This window comes from Passer montanus, unplaced genomic scaffold (genome assembly GCF_014805655.1).
Source record: "Passer montanus isolate IOZ18808 unplaced genomic scaffold, ASM1480565v1 scaffold100, whole genome shotgun sequence".
Taxonomy (NCBI): domain Eukaryota; kingdom Metazoa; phylum Chordata; class Aves; order Passeriformes; family Passeridae; genus Passer; species Passer montanus.
In genome coordinates, this window is record NW_024356506.1 from 24,264 (window position 1) to 43,804 (window position 19,541).

General features: G+C 49.0%; 2 protein-coding genes across 9 annotated transcripts; one reads left to right on the forward strand and one right to left on the reverse strand.

Moving 5' to 3' along the window:
• Positions 1-514: 514 nt before the first annotated feature.
• Positions 515-3,781, reverse strand: TIGD5 (tigger transposable element derived 5). Its single transcript, XM_039714110.1, has one exon. It carries the CDS (start codon positions 3,289-3,291, stop codon positions 1,522-1,524), a length of 1,770 nt encoding a protein of 589 aa, XP_039570044.1. The 5' UTR covers positions 3,292-3,781; the 3' UTR covers positions 515-1,521.
• Positions 3,782-3,948: 167 nt separating this feature from the next.
• Positions 3,949-19,210, forward strand: EEF1D (eukaryotic translation elongation factor 1 delta). 8 transcript variants are annotated; one of them, XM_039714069.1, is made up of 11 exons: positions 6,477-6,488; positions 6,844-6,854; positions 8,336-9,486; positions 11,155-11,278; positions 12,917-12,988; positions 16,083-16,151; positions 17,506-17,602; positions 17,694-17,797; positions 18,013-18,249; positions 18,804-18,998; positions 19,109-19,210. In XM_039714069.1, exons 3-11 carry the CDS (start codon positions 8,336-8,338, stop codon positions 19,145-19,147), a joined length of 2,088 nt encoding a protein of 695 aa, XP_039570003.1. In that variant the 5' UTR covers positions 6,477-6,488; positions 6,844-6,854; the 3' UTR covers positions 19,148-19,210. The 8 variants fall into 8 exon arrangements, with proteins under 8 accessions (XP_039570022.1, XP_039570031.1, XP_039570003.1 ...); XM_039714032.1 differs by lacking the exons at positions 6,477-6,488; positions 6,844-6,854 and having other exon boundaries at positions 8,321-9,486; positions 16,086-16,151; XM_039714088.1 differs by lacking the exons at positions 6,477-6,488; positions 6,844-6,854; positions 8,336-9,486; positions 16,083-16,151 and adding an exon at positions 3,949-4,094.
• The last annotated feature ends 331 nt before the right edge of the window (positions 19,211-19,541 follow it).

Genomic DNA, 19,541 nt, shown 5'->3' on the forward strand with positions numbered 1-19,541 from the left:
TCCCTGGGAGGGTGGTGAGGAACTGGAATGGAATTCCCAGAGAAACCATGGCTGCCCCACCCCTGGAAGTGTCCAAGGCCAGGTTGGACAGGGCTTGGAGCAATTTGGGACAGTGGAAGGTGTCCCTGACCACAGCAGAGGGCTGGAATTTGATGGCCTTGCAGATCCCTTCCAACCCAAACCGTTCCATAATTTTATGTTCTCAAACCAGTTCAAAGACCTCCAGCCCAGCACCTTCTGCTGATCTTTGCAGCATTTCTGTCACACAACTGAAACTTTCTTTCATTCACAAACTCCCATTTGAAATAAGCCACACCCAAGCTTCAGAATCTTTTTGTGGGGTGATTTTGGTGCAAAAGATAATAAACAGAAATGTGATTTTACATGATTACACCCCATTGGCGTGGAGAAAACCACACTGGAGAGGACACAACCCCATGAAGATCCCCCTGGTGCCACCCCAAATCCCTCTGGGATGGCTCCACATGACAGTTCACAGACGACAACCTCCACATGGGAATAAAAATCCATTTAATTTCCGTAAACTCTGCAGCGAGGAGACAAAGAACCGACAAGTAAAAACCCCCACCCGCCCGCTGACACGAGGCACGGCAGCACTGAGGAGTAATTTCATTTCCCTCTCCCAGTAATTCAGCTAAACACCCTAAAATTTCATCCAAATCAGGTCAATTCCTATCAGATGCCTCCAATATTCCACGGCAGTGCCAGGAGCCCTCCCTGCTCCAACCTCAACTCACCCAGACGTGTCCTCCAGCCCTGGCCACCCCACAAACCCAGTGAGGAACACCTCAACCCCATCCCTGGAGCCTCCAGCTCCACGAGGATGCTCGGATGATGGTACCTGGATCAGCAGCTCTCAGTGGTCCCAGCTGTGGTGGGAATGATGGAGGTGACTCTCTCTCGTGGGTGCCACCCAAGTGTCCCTTTCCCAATCCAGTGCCTGAAGGAAATGGTCTTAAACCAGCCCCAAACCATCCTGGTGTAACAGGATTCTGTTGTGGCAGTGGGAAGGGCGTCACCAGCCTCTTCCAAGGTGGAATGTTTCCCCTGCAGCACCTCAGGAGTGGCCCATGTCCAGCTGGCTGTGCCCACCTCAACCCTGCTCTGGGATTTGGGGATTTTTCAGTGTCACATCCCCCATTATCCCATGGACACCGAGCAGGTCATTCCCTCACCCCTTCTCCCCATGGAACTGGGGGAACTGGGCAATTTGAGGGGGGGAATCCACACCCTTTCTGGCAGTGCCAGTGACCAGGAGCCACAAGGGACGTAAAAAATAGCACCTCCTAAGTATATTTAGGTAAGGAACAGCCCTGGAATTCGAGCTGTTGCACAAAAATCCCCTGAATTGTGACCCACAGGCATCTGGGCCTCCTGATCACGGTCACAGAGGGGCGAGTGGCACCTCCACTGCCATCCCCCTGGGACAACCGGGGTGTCCCCAGCTCTGTGGCCAACCAGGGGTGGTTGGTAGCCAAAAAAGTGGCGCTCACCCCTGCCCTAGGATTGGGGGCTGCGGCCGCGGCGCAGCCGCTGGGCCATGGAGATGAGGGAGCGGAGCTGCACCAGCTTCAGCGGCCCCACTTCCCGGGGGTCCTGTCCCTCCAGCCAGCGCAGCGCCGTCTCCAGACCCTGGATGGCTTCCCGAGCCGTGGGCAGCAAAGGATCTCCTCCTTCCCCGCCCTTTTTGCCATCAGCCGCTTCTTCCTCCTCATCCTCCTCCTCCGCCCTGCGGCCCTCGGCGCCTTCCTCCTCGGCGTCCTCCTCGCCATCGCCGTCCTCCTCCACACCTGGAGCTGCGTCGTCCAAATGCAGCCAGTCGGACACTTCCTCGGGAGCCAAGCGCTTGAAGGCCAAGGCGGCCAGGTGGGTCAGGTCACTGAAGACCTTGCTGTCCCCTCCGCCTTCCTCCCCTCCCGGCGCGTCGCCGTGCTCTTCCTCGCCGGGCTGGGGCTCGAAGGCGGCGCGCAGCCCCAGCAGCCAGCACTTCTCGATGGATCCTGGCGGGATGAGATCCCAGGAGAGGCCGGCCAGGTACAGCATGTCCTTGAGGAGGAAGGAGCGCACGAAGTCCGCGGGACTGCCGGGCCCGCCGCAGGACACGGCCAAGCGCAGCAATTCCCGCTTGTAGAGCTGCTTGAAGGCCGACACCACGCCTTGCTCCAGCGGCGCCGGGATTCGGCCTCCTGCTCCGGCCAAACCGCTCCCAGAGGGACCCTTGGAGAGGAACAGCGCGCGGATGGACCCATCCGGGGTCTGGAGCGGCGGAGAATCCTCAGCCCCCGCTGCAGAGCGGGACGGAGCGGAGCTGAGCAGCAGCACGGCCTTCTGCTGCAGGCAGCTCCGCCGCAGGTACCGCTTGACGCCCGGCACGAAGTCCTCAAAGAACCAAGCCCTCAGAAGCGCCGGCGCCAGCCGGGCCTCGGGGCTGTAGCGGTAACAAGCCGGGAATTTCTCCTGGTTGTGATGCCTGAGGCTGGCGGGATCACGGAGACCCCCGACCACCAAGGGCTTGAGTTTGTGGGCGCCGGTCAAGTTGGCGGCCAGCAGCACCGTGACGCGCTCGCCGCGGGCCGGACGCCTCGCCGCGATCCCAGCACCGGGAAGAAGCTTCCAGAAGAGCCTGGTGATGTTGGCGTTGTAGATCTGCTCGTCCCCGTAGCCGCCGGCATCGGGCAGGACCTCGGCGCGGGCGGCCGGGGCGCGCTCGGGCTCGGTGGGGAGGCCGCCCTCGCCGTAGATGCGCTGGCTGGAGATGCCGTGGCGCTTCTGCCAGCGCCAGAACCAGCCGTGGCTCGCCTTGAAGGTGCACTCAGGCCCGTAGATCTGCCGGGCGAAGGCCTCCGCCTGGGCCTGGATCAGGGGCCCGGAGAGCGGCACGCCGTGCTGGCGCAGGGCGAGGAACCAGGCGTAGACGGCGCGGTCGATCTCCTCCTCGTTGGCCAAGCGCATCTTCTTGCGCTGGGTGCCCACCTCGCCGCCGAGCTGCTCCAGGAACCAGCGGAGCTTCGCCTCGTCCTTCAGCCACCCCCGCAGCGTGCCCCCCGGCACGCCGAAAGCCCGGCACACCGACGCCTGCCGCTCGCCCTTCTTCACCCTCTCGATGGCCTGGAGCTTGTCCTTGATGGAGTAGGCGCGGCGGAGCGACATCTTCACCGACACCCCCCCGGGTGATGCGCTGCTGCTGCTGCCGCCGCCGCCGCCACCTCCTCCTCCTGCCCGCCGCCCTCCCGCCATTCCCCCGCCCTCCTCCGGCTCCCCCCCGGGCATGGAGAAACCCCCGCATCCATGGGGATGGGGGGCGCGTTATAACCGGGGAGGGACGCGAGGATGGGGTGGGGGGGGCGCGGCGGCGCCTTTGTCTCCGCTCCGCTGCCCCGCATGCGCGCAGCTCCACCGCGGCCACTAAGTTGCGCCGCTCCCCTCCCCCCTTTTCCTCGCCAAGTTGGATCCTTCCTCCTATCTCTACCAGCTCCTGTGGGTTGTACCACTTTGCGAAAAGGGGGGAGAGCGCCGCTGCCCCCTCCCCTCACGTCGCTTTTACCCTTGAGCTGTTCCACTGGTTTTCACGGGAGGCATAAGAAGGGCGAGGAATGAGACAACGCGCCGCAGGCATAACACGGAGCCTCCTCCGCCCTGTAACGCCCTCCGTACAATACAGGGAATCGTCCTGGGGGCGGCAGGGAAGTAGCGTGGAGGAAGCAGCGAGGTGGCGCATCCCCCTTTTCGCAGAGTGGTACAACCCACAGGCGCCAGCGGAGGTACGAGGACTAATCCAACTTGGCAAGGAAAAGGGGGGGCGGCGCATCCTAATAGTGACAGAGGGGCGGTTCGCGCATCCCGCTCCCACCCTGCCGTGATGTTCCACATGTCTCTTTTATTGTGGGGGGCGACAGGCCCCGCGCTGTGCGTGTGACACGCTGTCTCCCCGTATCGCACTCCCTTCGCCACCCCCCCGCGCGCCACGTGTGGTACGCGCCTCCCCCATAACCCTCCGCGCGGCGCACGCCGCCCCTCTCTATCCCGGCGGCGGCCAAAGGGAGCGGAGGGGCCTTAAGGGGTCAGAGCTGCCGGTGAGTCCTGGTTTCCAGCCCCTAGGAAGTTTTATATTCCCAGCTAGGGTCCTTTATCCCCCTCCCTGAACCTCGGTAGTGGGAGTTTCCGGGGTCTCCGGGGTGTCCTTTATCCCTCCAGGGCGGGAGGTGGGGGGGACCCTCATTATATTTGTGGGGAAGGGGCTCAGGGGGCCCTTTAGGGTGTGTAGGGTTCCTTTATCATCTTAGAATCCCCAGGAAGGAGGTTGTGCTCACCCCTTTTATTCTCTTGAGGGCACTTTTCCTGCGGAAAGAGGGATTTGGGGGTCTCCTCATAGGGAATGGGGCTGCTTCCCTCATAGTGGTGGGACGAGGGGAGTTGTGGGGATCTCTCCCCCTGTAAAAGCCTCAGAAAAGGGAGTTTGGGGGTTTCTCCCATTGTCTTTAGGGTCCATTCCATTCCCCCAGAGTCCTGAAGGGAAAGCTTTGGGGTGCTCTTGGCTTTTGGGATAACTTTTCCATGCCTAGAATCCTATGGAATACTGGGATAACCCCCCTTTCCCCATGTTTTCAGTCCCTTTTCCCTTAGTAGGTCTGCAAAGGGGGTCATGGGAGTCCCTAAGAGTCCTGAAGGAAAGGATTTGGGGGTGCCCTTATTTCTTGGGATTACTTTCCCCACTTAAAATCCCAGGGAATGTCGTGGTGTCACTCCCCACTCCCAATGTTTCAGCTTCCTTTTCCCTTAAAAGTTCTGGGAAGGAGCATATGGAAGCCCCCTCTACATTCCCTGTGGGATCTCTCCTCACATCCCAAAAAAGAGGGTGTGGGAGATCCCTTTCCCCTTGCCAGGCACAGGGAAGGGGGGATTTTAGGATTCTCCATATCCATCTGGTCCTTTTCCTTTCCCAGGATTTAGGAGTTCTCTGTTACAGGTAAGGGGTGGGTGGGGGTCTCCCTAAACCTTTGTGGATTTCCACAGATTTTTGGGGACATATTCCCTGTTTTTTTGGGAATATTCCTGATGTATTAAAGCCTCACCTCTCCAAGTCTGGATTGGGGGTGAGGGGGAAAGGGATCAATGTTATTCCTGCCCCGGTGAGAAAGGGAATTTAAGGATCCCATACTTCCCCAGCTGCTCCAGGTGCCTCAAGGATCTGCTCCTCCCCCCATTCCTGGGATTTTTTTTGTCCAGTCACTTGCTGCAAAGGGAAACTGGAGCTGCTGCCGTGTCCTGGCACGGAGCAGCCGATCCATCCCATATCCCAACCCCCTTTGGCTGCCTTTCCAAACTTATCCTGGAGCTGGGAAACCTGGAAAATCAACTCCAGGTGCACCTGGGCTCTGCTTATCTCACCCGTCCCTCTTTCCTTGTGCTGCTTTTCCCAAATTTCCGTCACCTTGGTGGGATTTGTCTTCTCTCTTTTTTTTTGTTTTTGGATCTTGATGCTCAGGGATCCGTTTCCAAACTATTTTGGGAACGGGCAGAGCCTGCTGTTGTGCTCCATGGGGTTTTTTGAAGGATTACATCCCTGACTAAACTTGCTGAGGCTGCTGCATCGGCGTTCCCAGAAATCCCAGATGGATTTGTTCCGTCGCATCCAGGTCACCGATGATTTGGGATTGATTGGGATCCTGATAATCACAATCCTTAGGGATGAGAAATTCCCTTTTTTCTGAGCTGTTCTGCTGTAATTCTTTCCAAGTGTGTCCCATTTCTCCCTGACCTTCAGGTAGGATTTTTCCTCACCTGAGCTGCTCATTCCCAACTTTTTTTTTTTTTCCCCCTATTTCTCTTGAAGGTGACACTTCCCAAATCTCTCCCTTCTACTGATTTCCCATATCCATGGTTGTCTCATTAGGAATTTTCAGCTTGGAGCAGAAAGTTGTGGGTTTTAGGTGATCAGGGATGGGAATTGGGGTGTTTTCCTGGAATGTGGAGCTTTGTCTCACAGCAAAGGTGATGATACATCTCTGATTTAAGGAAGAGCCAATTTTAGGGAATGAAGCCAGCAGGAATTTAGGAAGAGCCAATTTTAGGGAATTAAACCAACAGAAAATCTACTTTTAAATGAACAAAATGTTAGATGCAAATGTTAATATTTTGATTTGATTTCTCTGATGGTTCTTGAACTCATCCTGAATTTCTGGGCTGTGACTTTTCCCAGTGGAGAACATTCCCAACGCCACAGCATGGTTTTTAATCCTAAAACTTTGTGTTTGTGGAGGTAAAAATGGCAATTCTGAGTGGAAAATGTTGAAAGTTGATGGTTTGTGTGATTAAAATTCCTTTTCCCAGGTTCTTCCAGGAAAACTGATGGACACAGAAGAGAAATTACTTTTTTTTCCCCAATTTTTCCTTGTTTAGAAGCTTTATTTCCTTGGAAATTTGGGGTTTTTCAGGACTGAACATTGGCTGCTCATGGAAGCAAAAAGGTGCTGCAGGAATGTTTGGAATCACCCAAAAATTGGGATCCTGAATTCCATCAACACATGCCAGGACTGGGATGGCAGGTTGGGAATTCTCAGGCTGCTGGGATGGGAAAATCCTTTTGGAAAACATCACAATAATGTTCTTTTTCTGGTTATTAAAATGAAAATAAATCATTTTCTGTCGTGTTGACTTCACAAACTTCATGGAGTTCTGGAAAGTTCATCAGCTCCAAACTTAATATGTTAATTAATTAACCCATTAATTATTAATTATTTGGATGAGGAGCTGTTGCATCCATAAAAATTTGAATTCTTCTCTAAATTTATCCTGTTGTGTTTTTTTTTAATGCTGCCATAGGAGCAAAAAAAGTAAGTACCTTCTATTTGTTATGTGGTTTTTTTGGGAATTCTGGAATATCCAGGAATGTCAGCACCAGTGGGATATTTATTACATAAATTTCTGCAGAGTTTTCTTGGAAATAATTAATTTTAAAGAGTTTTTTTAAATTAATTTCAGCTCTGGCAATGGGAGGGAATCTCCTGGGAGTTCCTCATTATGGAATTCCTACTCCATAATGCACCTCATCCATGAGGGTTGCAATTCCAGGGCTTGGAGCTGCTTAAAAACTGGAGAGAAATAATTTAAAAAATTTTTTAAAAACAAAATTAAATTTTGAATTTAAGTTTAAAAAATGCAGCTTTTAAATTTAGTTTTAAAATGAAGAAATTGTAGGATTTTTTTAATGCAAAATTCTATAATTTTTTTGTTTTAATCATTATTTACTATAATAAATGTATTTCTATGTAAAGGTCTTAACAAAAATTTATTGCTCTATAAAATAAAGGAGAAAAACATAAAATAAATTCAAAAATTCAAAATATGTTTTAATTTTGGATTTTTTCTTTAAATTCAGAATTGAAATCTCAATTTTTAAGCATTTTTAGCTGCATCAAAGTTTCCCAACTCCAGGGGAAAAAAAAAAGAAAAATCTCCTTTTGCCATTTCTAATAATTTGTCTACCTGGAATCTAATTAATATCTTAAATTCTTACCAATTTAAATGTGTAAAGGCAAAACTTTATTAATATGTGAATTTAAATGGAAATATTCAAGACCTGAAAAAAGCATTTATGTGTAAATTTTATGTTATATTTTTAATCAATAAATTTTAAATTAAACGACAACTGAAAATTAAACTGAAATTTAAAGTTAAGCCTTGGACTTGAGGCTTCCAAAATCTCCAAGGAATTATTGGAATTGCAAACTTTTGAGGATATTTCATCTGTCTGATAATTTTATTTGGCAGTCTGCCACAGGTAAATTTTTATTAATTAATTATTGAATTAATCATGAGATTTCCAGCTCCTGGACAAATTTAATTTGCCAATAACTTGGATTATATCCCAAAATTCAATCCCACTTTTTCAGCAGCTGCCTTTTAGTATGAAAACCCAATCAAGAGTAAACCTCCAAAAACTCAAAAATTGGAGCCAATTTTCCCAAAATTTTGCCTAATTGGGAATAAGTAACAAATAATTAATGACTAACCCACTAACTTGGAATAATATCATATAATTCCCAAGGATTTGAACAAAATCCTGTTGTTTTGTTTTTTTTTTCTTGCCTTAAAATTTCAAGTAATGGGGGGAATTCTTGGCAGGAATATTTTAGGAGGCATTGAATTCTTTGGAATTCAAGCTTATCCCAAAAAGGAGAAATAAATGGAATATTTGCTCTTTTTCCCGGGAATATTAGTGGATAAAAACATCTCCTGCATGCTCTTTCTTTGCTCTGCTGCCACTGCATTTGTTGTTATTATCTCTCCATGCTGCCCATTTATTTTTGGGAAGATGAGGACACGGAAAAATCCCTGCTCCGTGGACAAAGTTTGGCTGGAAAAACACCGGAACGACGAAGCCGCGCGGGAAGCGCCGGAGCAGCGGGAAGCGCCGGAGCCCGAGGCCGTCAACGGGATCTGCCACGAGGATTCCATCGAGGGGGACTTCAAGGGGGACCCGAAAAAACCCAGGAATGGCAAAAAGCAGAGGAAAAGGAAGCGCTCCCCGAAAGCCAAAGCTCAGGATTCCAAGCTGGAGGCGATCCTGGCGGGAATGTCGGCGGAGCACGTGTGGTTTGACAAGCCCTTGTACGACCGCGCCGAGAGCGCCTACAGGATAAAATTAGCGGATTCCCAGAGTTGGGAATCACCCGAGACTGGGAAAATGGCTGAGGAATCTCCTGCCGTGGCCAGGTCGAAATCCAGCCAAGATATTCCCAAGGTGAGGATGCTCCCGGCGTGTTCCCACGGAAACCTGGCCGCCTGTCACCACGTTGTCCAAGGGGTTTGGATCAACAAGTTTGACTTCGATAAGGCCGAGAGGGCGTTCATGGAGAAATCCCAGTTTTTCCTTCCTCCCAACGTCCTGGCCATCCCATCCGCGTGGGCGAATTCCAGGCTGGGAACGCCGGATGAGGGCTACGGCACGGCCTTGCCCACTCCTGCCACGCCAGGCTTGGCTCCTGGCATTCCCAACTCTCCCGTGGCCTCCGTTCCCAGTTTGCCCAGCTCCGACCAGCAGACGGTCAACGGGAAGCCGCAGATTTCCAACTGGGAAGTTCTGGCATCCGAGGTGTGGCTGGAAAAGCCTCTCTACGATGATGCTGAGAAGAATTTTTATGAGAAGATGTTGGATGGGCACCCCTCGGATAAAACCCAACGTGGCTGCCCGGAAGAATCCAAGAACCACAACCCTGGGAAGGAAACAGGAATCGCCTCCACCAACCCTGAGCTCCCTGATATTCCCAAGGAAAATCCCACCTGCTTTTTCCTGCACAAGGACAGTGAATCCGTGTGGCTGAATAAGGTGACCTACGACAGGGCTGAATCCAGATATTTCGCCTTGGAAGCGGCCAGAGCAGCGGAGAAAACAGGGATCCAGGAATCTGCTGCAGAAAATCCCTCCCATCCAGCTGCTCCGAGCATTCCCGCTCCGGAAACGAAGTAGGAGAAGTTTCTTTGGGGGTAACACCCATGCAAAAAAACCCAAAAAACAGCCAGGTCGGGATTGAGCCAAAAGGAATTTGCATGTGGAGAAGACTGGGTGGACTTGGAGATGATCCTGGTGGGCAGGGGGGAAAATCCTTCAAGGAATTCCCTTTTCCTGAGGAATTCTGGTGGATAAAGGCTGTGTTTGTATGGAGTTAAAGGTTGAATGTTTAAAGGCAGGGCTGGGAAATGAGCTCATTATCCCCCTTTTTGCATGGATTCAGCACCATCCTCCTTTCCATCCTCTCATTCCATATAAAAATCTGCATCATAACCAGGATCCAGCTTGAAGAAGGTTTGGAAGTGACTGGAATACCATTTAGGGAATCACTCTGGTGGGAGCATGTGCTGTAGTTTGGTTTTTTTGAGGGAACTTCTAATCCAGTCTGTTAATTTTTGGAATGCCCTTGGGTCTTTCCAAAGGCAGAGCTAAGGTGGAGACGGATATTCCTGGAAAAAAAGACTCTTGGAGCATCCGTCCTTATTTCTGACACTTCTGATCCATGAATTTTGTTGGGATTTGTTGGAAAGCTTTTAGGATCTTTGTGTCAAGGGATTTAGGGGTCAAATACCTTTCACCTGGTCCTGTTTGGGATTATTTTCTCTTTAGCTGGTCATAACTGGATATTTGGGAACATGCACGTAAAAAAGTGGGATAAATTTGTCTGTATTTGGGATTTTCTGCGAATGATCCTGGTTGGAATTCCAGCAGGTGCTGGAGATTTGGGTGTGCAAATTTGTTTTGCTGCAGCTCCTGTGTCTGGTGGGCTTTGGTCTCTTCCAAGTGGGCAGATAAGGAAGGATTTGATTTCAGGAAAATGATCTCTAGCTACCATGGAAGTGGTTTTTTTTGGAAAACTGTGGGATTTGGGATGATGAGGAGAGGCTTTGTGGAGCCTGCTCCAGTTGTGGTTTTCTTGTGCTGCTCTCCACCTCCTCAAACTTCTGCTGTCTCTGTCCCTTGCTGGAATTCAGGGCACTTCCTCTTTTCCTCCTTTTTGAGGGCTCTGTTTCCCTGTTTCCCTTCAAATTAAGGATTTAACTCACCTTTGGAAGCTGCTCCATAAAAATCCCCTGTTTCCCAGCAGGATTTGGGGTGTTTGTTGCTGTTTTTCCCTGTAGTGCCAGGTCTGTCCCCTCTCAAGTGTTGCTTATCTTTTTTAATAAAGATTTCCCAGTGATCTTGTGGATGCCCCATCCTTAGAAGTATCCAGGGAAAAATTGGATGAGGCTTGGAGCAACCTGGGATAGTGGAAGGTGTCCCATGGCAGGGGGCTGGAACTAAATTATCTTCATGGTCTTTTCCAACCCAAACTATTCCATTATTTCAATTCCCTTTTTATTCTCCTACACAAGACATTTTCCTCAGCATGAACTAGAAAATCCTGGGGTTTTTTTGGATTTTTTTTTTTTGTGGAATAAAGTCTGGATCAGCTGATTCATCCCATCCCCACTCCACACCCAGGTCAGGCAGGTGGGTGATTAATCTGTCCTGCTTTTTTAAGAGGATCCTGGATACTTAAATCCGCAGCCAAGCCGAGCTGCAGGCACAGAAACCGCTCCTGACGGGCTGTTAACCTTCAATCCCTGCGGGAATTCACTTTTTGTGGAATATTTTCCCAGGAAAATGGCTGTGGATTACTTCCTGCACGACAAGATCTGGTTCGAGAAGTTCAAATACGACGACGCCGAGCGAAGGTTCTACGAGCAGATGAACGGCCCCATGGGTGGCCCCTCCCGCCAGCAGGTAATTCCCAATCCCAGGAATTCCAGAGTAAGTCAAAGGACATGATCCACCTGGATTTTTGTGGGATTTCCACTCTCGGTGCTATTTTTTCCCCCAAATCTTCCTGGAGCTCTCTAAGCTGTTTAAGATCCATTCGGTTTTTTTTTTTTTTTCCTTGTTTTCTGTGGAATCTGAAGGATTTGATCCCAAGGAATTGGGAGATCAGTTGTCCTTCTAACAGGTGAATCAGTCCCAGCTTCCGGAAGTTATCCTTAATTTGTGGGGGCCACAATTTGAGCTGGAAATCCCTAAATCCCCAATTTTATTGGCTAAGAGCATCCCTGTCCCACTTCATCCAGGGAAAATGCTGCGTTGCTTCCATTTTGGAGCAGTCCTTTGGGATATTCCAAGGGAATACAAACCTAAAGTTTGAGCAGAGGCACCACAGCTGCAAGGATTTTTGGGGGGGGATTTTTTTATCCCTCTCTTTGCACTCCTGGAAATATTCCAGGTGTTCCAGTGGAAGACTGTTCGTGGTACCGGTGAGTTGGGGAGGGGGAAGCATGATCCTGCTGAGCTGAAATATTTCCAGCTTCCATATTATCCCAAAATTATTCCTGTTCCAAGGTTCAGAGCTTTCCTAACCTCTTCCTGCTCCTAACTGCTTGTGCCTTTGGAATGCTGTGTGTTCTGTGCCTCTTTCCAAGTGTTTACAGGGAAGCTTTTTGCTGGAATTCTAACTTTTAGGCACATTCCAGCTATTCCTGCTGCCCATCCTGGCTTAGGTTCTGGCACAGCACCTGGGAGACCGGGAATAAAAAAAATTGGGAGCTCTGGATGAGTGCTGGAAGTAGGTTTTGGAGTGAAAACCTCTTGGAACAGCTCAACTATTTCAAGGCACATCAGGAGCTTCCAGTGAAGGAGTTTGGTGTGGGAGAGGTGGTTTGGGGGATGTTTACAGGAATTTATCAGGCACTTCCCCCATGGAAAAATAGTCTTAAAACCTCTTTGGAAGTAGCAGGAAGTGGAGCCCACCTGGATGTGTCCAGGCTGTTTGTCCTTTATTTTCTGTTTAACTCAGGGTTTGGGGGTTTGTGGGAAATTTTACATCTTGGATCTTGCTGATGGGGAGGGGTTGCAGTCTGGGAAAGGCAAGGAGTGAACAGATGATGGAATTTCCAGGGAGGGAATCTTGAAATCCAGGCTAAGGCATGGCAGCAGGAGCATAGGGAAAAAATTCCAGGTGTTCTGGGTCCCCACCTCTGGATAGAGCAGAGTCAGGGTTGTCACTTCCTGCCTGAACTCAGGTAATAGTATGGAAAAATCCTGCTGGAGGCTGGGTTTTTAAGGAGTTCTGGAGTCACTCCAACCTCCTGGCAGCATCCCAAACTTTTCAGGGTAATTATAGGGAATTTAAAAGCTCTTTGACTGGATGATCCTTCTGGACACGTGACCAGGGACTGCCCAATTTAGCCCCAATCCTTACCGCAAAAATCACTGAATCATGGAAAGAACAATTCCCAATTTTCCCAATTCCCTCGATCCTTCCTTTCATTGTGTTTTTTTTTTACACTTCCCTGATGAATTTTTTTTCCCCCTCCATGTTTCAATATTTTTTTTTAAAAAAGAAACTCTTGGTTCTTTCTGCGCTGTTTGCAGGAGAACGGAGCCAGCACGATCCTCCGCGACATTGCCAGAGCCAGGGAGAATATCCAGAAATCGCTGGCCGGAGTGAGTACCCAAGCTCTCACCAGCTGGCTTCCTGCATCCCATTTTTATTTTTTTTTCTTTTTATGGAATTCTAATCCCATAGACCGTTTGGCTTCTTGGTTGGAAGCTAGAGGAGAAGACCAAGGTGTGCAGCCAGCTCCGCCCCGTCCCCACGCGCTGCTCGCCCGCAGTGCTGCCAAAACTGGATTTGGGTTGAAAGAATTCCCTGAATTGGGCTTTTCCTTCCCTTTTTTCTTTTTTCTTTTTTTTTTTTGGTTTTTTTTGTTGTTGGTTTTGTTGGGTTTTTTTGTTTTTGTTTTTGTTTTTTGGGCTTTTCCTGGTGGGATGTTCCCATGGGTCTTAACTAACAGGTTCCAACTGGCTGAGCGTGTGGCTGTTTTTTTGGGATACACTGGGCTGCCACCTTCTCTTCCCTGTTTTGCTTCCGGTTTAGGGGATGTGCAAAAAAAAAAAAAAACCAACCCAAAAAAGTTGTATTTTCCATCTGCTGCATCCAGGGAATTCAGCTTGGCTACAAGCTCCGAGGCTGGAGCATCCTGGAGGAGCTCGGGAATGTACTTTGTGGAGGTGTTTTTGTGCTGAGTGCTGACAAGACAGTTAAAAAAATAATCTTCATTTTTGTTAAAGGAAGTTAAAATACTAATGAGTGGATTTATGGGAAAGGAAAATCCATGGAATACAGCCCAGGTGTATTGATTTCCTGCTTCTGCAGAGGGACTCCTAAAGGAATCCATCCATTGTTTGGCCTCAATTCCCAAGCACCCTCAGCTTCTATCTTTGATCAGTCCAATATCAGGCAATAACAAGGAATTCCCCCTTTCCCAAGGGGAATATTCCATATTCCTCCTTATACCAGCAGAAAGGAGCCAGGCATTTGGGATTAATATAAGGAATCAGGATTTCAGTCAACAGCTTAAGGAAAAATTTTCAGGAACTGGCTCATTTTATACAAAAAATATGGCTAAAGGAGGCCCCCATCCCAAAAAAGGTAAAAAGTTCCTTTGGGAAGAACTTTTGGAATTGGGCAAGGGGCAGGGAATCTAAACCCAAATCACCTGGAAGTGCTGCTTATCCTCATCTTCCAGAGTGTTTTGCCAAAGATGTGGAATTTCTTTCCTGACTCCTGTTAAAGAGCTTTTTTTGGGAGAGAATCACAGAAGATTGGATTATCCAGGTGCTGTAACAGGGAATTGGTAAAGCAACAGCCCCAAGCCAGGATAAGAATTTTGGGATATAAGTTGTTTGGAGACGTTTTTGGGGATTAGTGCTGGATGTAAAAAAATGCTGGATATTTTATGTTCCTGGGAAAGGGGTTGGATCTTCCACATGGCTGAAGAAATAGTTGGAATATCCCTCAAGGATCATCATAAATGGTGGATAACCAGGTTGGACTTTAGAGCATTCCTAAACTTCTTCCTTGCATTCCCAACCCCCAAAATTTATGCTGTGTAATCCAGAGAAAAGTGGGAAGAGCAAAAATCCCAGGATTTTTGTCTTTTCTTTCTCCAGAGTTACTGTGAGGGGTCTTAGGATGTGGCAAGGGAAGAGCTGGCTGTGAAAAGATGGGAAAATGGGAGTTTAGTGCATTTTTGCTGGGAATTTCAGGCTGGGATTGTGTCATAACATAAAATGTGGGAATGAGCACGTGGAATATGATGAGAGTCTGGAGTTCCTCAATTAGGAGGAAAAGCAGGAAGTAGAACAGGAAATTCCACCTGAGCGTGAGAAAAAAAAATTATTGTCTCTGATATTTAAAATGTATTTTAGGGATTCAAACCTCAGGGAATAACAGATGTTTATGCACCAAGTTGTTCTGCCAAACTCCTGTTTTGTGCCCTTCATAATTCCCAGGGATTTGATTTGTGTGGATAATTAAGTTTATGCACAATTCCAGCTTTCCCAAGCACTTCTGCTGCCCAGAATATTTGAGACAGGCTGCAGCTTTGAGGTGTTTTCAGCACAAAAAATCATGGATTAAAAATAAAGGATTTGAAGGCTTTATACAAGAGAGCAGAGGAAGGGAGGGAAGTGATGCTGTGGAGCTCCCCACCTGTGGAATTTTGAATTCTTATCCCTGATAAAATTTATGGATGATTGTTTGGAGCTGGAAGTTGGAAGAGGGAATGGTTTTTGTGTGCTGTAATGTAAGTGTAGTGCCCACATTCCCAAAGCTTGGAGCATCCTCTCCTCAGGGAGCATCTCACAGTCTCATAAAGGCAATATTTTCCATAATTTTTAAGGATTTGGGACATGGTTGTGCCTCTTGCATTGTCTTATGGGTTCCAATTAAGATCTCTTGATTGCTTCAGCTTGGGACAGGTATCCTTTGCTCTTTCCATGCTTTTCCTTCTTTTTTAAATTTTTTTGAGGAATTATTATGAACAGGGAAGAGAAATCTCCTCTCCCAGTGCTGGCACTGCTGGGGCACCTCAAATCCTGGGACAAAAAGGACATTGAGGGCTGGAGTGTGTCCAGGGAAGGGAATGGATTGGGAAGGGTCTGGAGCACCAGGAGCAGCTGTGGGAGCTGGGAGGGCTCAGCCTGGGAAAAACAGGAGGTTCAGGGGGGACCTTCTCACTTCCACAAATCCCTGACAGGATTCCCAAGTGGGAATCGGGATCTGCTCCCAGGGAATGACAGGATGAGAGGAAACCACCAGAGGGGAAATTTAGCTGGAATATTAGGAAAATTCCTCGTGGAAAGGGCTGTCCAGCCCTGGCCCAGAGGTGGAGTCCCCATTCCTGGAGGGATTTGACATCCCTGTGGATATGGCACTTGGGGACGCGCTCCGTGGTGGCCTTGGGGGAACTCTTGGACCCGATGAGCTCAGAGGGATTTTCCCACCTCTGTAATTCCATGATTCCCATCCTTGGAGCATCAGGCATGGTGTGATGAGCCCACAGCATGAGCTCCCTGCAGACAACAAGATGTTCCTGGAGAAGACCCCAGAATTCCTGGGGGAACGTTTGCAGTGCAAGGCTGTTTTCCCACCGCTCCGTAACTTCCCCTTGCATGCGGCTCTTCCCTGCGCTTGAGTTCCCTCTGGAATTGCGAAACCTTTTCCCATCTTCCCAAACTTTTTCCCACCCTGCAGCAGAAGACCCCTGCTCGGAGCAAGGAAGCTCCTTGTGCCCGTCCCAAGAAACAGTCGGGACGCTCCGCCGTAAGTGAGCCGTGCATGGATGGAGCCTGTGGAAAAACGGGAGAGGATTTGGCGGGATGAGGATGTGGAGCAAGTTCTCCTTCCTCAGGGTTTGGCACTGGGATGAACCTGGATAATGGGATCCCATCCCAGCTCCGTGTCCAGGGATCTGCCCTCACCTTCCTGAGCCTGAATCTGCAGCTGAGATGGAATTTTTTCCTGCCCCTTTGGGATTTCCCAGCCTCATCCCTGGAAGTGTCCGAGGTCAAAGTGGACAGGGCTTGGAACAGCTTGGGGTAGTGGAACATTGTCTGGAAGATCCTTAAAATCCCAACCCAAACCATTCCATGATTCAGACCTTTCCTTGTACCTTGTATTCTTCATCTTATCCCTGCTTTTCCCTCTTCCCATCTTACATGATTGCTGAGATTCCACACTGGAATAAAAGAGAATAAATTATTCTCTCTTCACTTAGAAATGACAATTCAAGGGCAAATCCTGTTATTTTCTTTCCCTTTGTTGCCTGGAATTGATGGATAAGGAACCTCCTTAGCATTAAATAGTGGAACATTGTCTGGAAGATCCTTAAAATCCCAACCCAAACCATTCCATGATTCAGACCTTTCCTTGTGCCTTGTATTCTTCATCTTATCCCTGCTTTTCCCTCTTCCCATCTTACATGATTGCTGAGATTCCACACTGGAATAAAAGAGAATAAATTATTCTCTCTTCACTTAGAAATGACAATTCAAGGGCAAATCCTGTTATTTTCTTTCCCTTTGTTGCCTGGAATTGATGGATAAGGAACCTCGTTAGCATAAAACAAAAAAGAAAAATCTCTTTTTTTTTTTTTTGGTGTCAAAAATCCATTGAAACCAGAGTTGGAATAATTATTCCCTCAGGATGTGTTAAAGCAGATTGCAATTGTTAGGAATTAAAGGCTGGGCTGGGGAAGGTGGGAGTCTAGAATTCCTGGGATCTTTCCAGCTTTCCCGGTGTTACCTTAGGCAGGTCATTCCTGTCCCTCAGTGGGTTGGGAGAGGAGACCAAGGGACTCCCAAGATTTTTAAGGGGCTTGGTGTGAAATTTTATATAAATTTTATGTGGTTTTAGTGGCAATTTGGGATCTGAGAGTGGGAAAAGTGATTTTATCCTTTGCTCCTTGGTGCCAGCTGAAATACCTCGGGATTTAGTCCATGCTTCATTTTATAGAGCTGCTCCATTAGTTTCTATCCTAATTTAGAGAAAATATCCTTGGTTTTAGTTCAGCTCCTGAAATTCCTTCTCTCCCTGAAGACACGACTCTGCTTTGCTTCATGGATTTTTCAGGAGGAGGGGGAACAACTCAACTTCATCCGTGTTTTCCTCGTTGCAGAGTGCAAGCACAACCCCCTCTGGAGCTGCTGGTGACCAAAATGAGCTCCTGTCCCGAATTTCCCACCTGGAAGTGGAAAACCAGAACCTCCGCAGTGGTGAGTGGAGAATTCCTTCTCCTAGCTGGAGACCTGACACACAGCTGGGAATTGATGGGTCATTTTTCCTACTTTTCCCTCCTTTTCCCAGTGGTTGCAGACCTCCAGATGGCCATTTTCAAGCTGGAAAGCCGCCTGAACGCTCTGGAGAAATCCTCAACTTCCCACCAGCCCTCATCTGTTCCTCCAACCCAGGTGAGCCTTGGAAAAATGCTGGAATTTCTCTCCAGGAATCGTAACCAAAGATCCATGTGGACAGACGTCCTGTTCTGTTACATCCATATAAACCCCACAGCGTGTCCTGAGCAGTGGAGATTCCCATTCCTGAGCTTTTTTTTGGCTGCTCTGCTCCAACTCTGGGTTAATATTTTCCCTCTTTTTCCCTTAAAAAAACCTCGGATCCGGTGAAGAAAGTGGAACCGTTCAGCCTTCCCTCCAAAAAAGTGGAGCTCCCGGCCAAGAAAGCCGAGCCAGCCGCTGCTGAGGATGATGAGGATGATGACATTGACCTTTTTGGGAGCGACGATGAGGAGGAAGACCAGGAAGCTGCCAAAGTCCGGGAAGAGCGGCTCCGGCAGTACGCGGAGAAGAAGGCCAAGAAGCCGGGGCTCATCGCCAAGTCTTCCATCCTGCTGGATGTGAAGCCAGTGAGTGGGATCTGGGGATTTGGGAGCTCTAGGAGTGGGGCTGGGAATCCTCTCATCCGTGTGGGTGGTGGTGGTGGCACCTGTGGAATTCCAAACGAGGGCTGGGAGCCAGGTGGGATTTGTTGCCGTGGAAGCCTGGGATGGGTTTGGATGGATGGGACCTTAAATCCCAACTCATTCCATAGGCAGGGACACTTTCCACTATCCCAGGTTGCTCCAACCTGGACTTGGACACTTCCAGGGATGGGGCAGCCAAAGCTTCTGTGGGAATTCCATTCCAGGGCCTCACCACCCCCCCAGGGAGGAATTTCTTCCCAATATCCCATTTAATCTTACCCCATTCCAGTTTAAAACTGTTCCCCCTTGTCCTGTCACTCCATCCTTGTCCAAAGTCTTGGATCTCCTTGAGGCACTGGAAAGGGGCTCTGAGGTCTCCTGGAGCCTTTTCCAGCCAAGAAACTTTGGCTCAGTCGTGACATTCCCAGAGATGTCACTTGGAGCTGCTGATGGTCTCCAGGAAAACACTAAAACCTCCCCAATTCCCACTTTTCCAGTGGGACGACGAGACCGACATGGCCAAGATGGAGGAGTGCGTCCGCTCCATCCACATGGACGGGTTGGTGTGGGGAGCCTCCAAACTGGTCCCAGTCGGATACGGCATCAAGAAACTCCAGATCCAGTGCGTGGTGGAGGACGAGAAGGTCGGGACAGACATCCTGGAGGAGGAGATCACCAAGTTTGAGGACTACGTAAGTCTTGGGATGGGATGTGGGAAGGGCCTGGAACCCACGGGAGGGGGTTAACTCAGGTGTGTTTTCCTGGGAACACCTGGATGACTCCAGCTTTTGTCCCCTTCCAGGTGCAGAGCGTGGATATTGCTGCTTTTAACAAGATTTAGAAGGGAAAACTGTATCCCCCTGATCCGAACCTGGAATTAATAAAGATGAACATTGGGAGTGCACGTTGGGTCGTGGGTTTTTCCCTGGGGTGCAGCTTCTCCAGGGGGATTTGATGGGAGATTTTGGGATGTTGGAGCAACCTGGGCTAGTGGAAGAGGATTGGAATGAGATATTTAAGGTCTCTTCCAACCTAAATCATTCCATGATTTCCCCATCCTTCCTGGAAGGAAAGATCTCAAGACATGGACCTGAATTTTGGGGTTGGGATGAAGGTCTCAGGGTGTTTCCAGTCACCTTTCCCAAGGTTTAGAGACCCCAGTCACTCCCTACAAAAAAGCCAGGATGAACAACCAGGAAGCATCCAGGAATTGCTGGTTTGGGATGGATTTTATC

Excerpts from the sequence above, each read along its gene's own strand:
- TIGD5 (XM_039714110.1), bottom strand. The coding sequence starts at position 3,291 with ATGCCCGGGGGGGAGCCGGAGGAGGGCGGGGGAATGGCGGGAGGGCGG.
- EEF1D (XM_039714069.1), top strand. The coding sequence starts at position 8,336 with ATGAGGACACGGAAAAATCCCTGCTCCGTGGACAAAGTTTGGCTGGAA. Across the intron at positions 12,989-16,082 it reads TCCAGAAATCGCTGGCCGGA|CAGAAGACCCCTGCTCGGAG; the intron begins GTGAGTACCCAA and ends CCCACCCTGCAG. Across the intron at positions 17,603-17,693 it reads AAACCAGAACCTCCGCAGTG|TGGTTGCAGACCTCCAGATG; the intron begins GTGAGTGGAGAA and ends TCCTTTTCCCAG.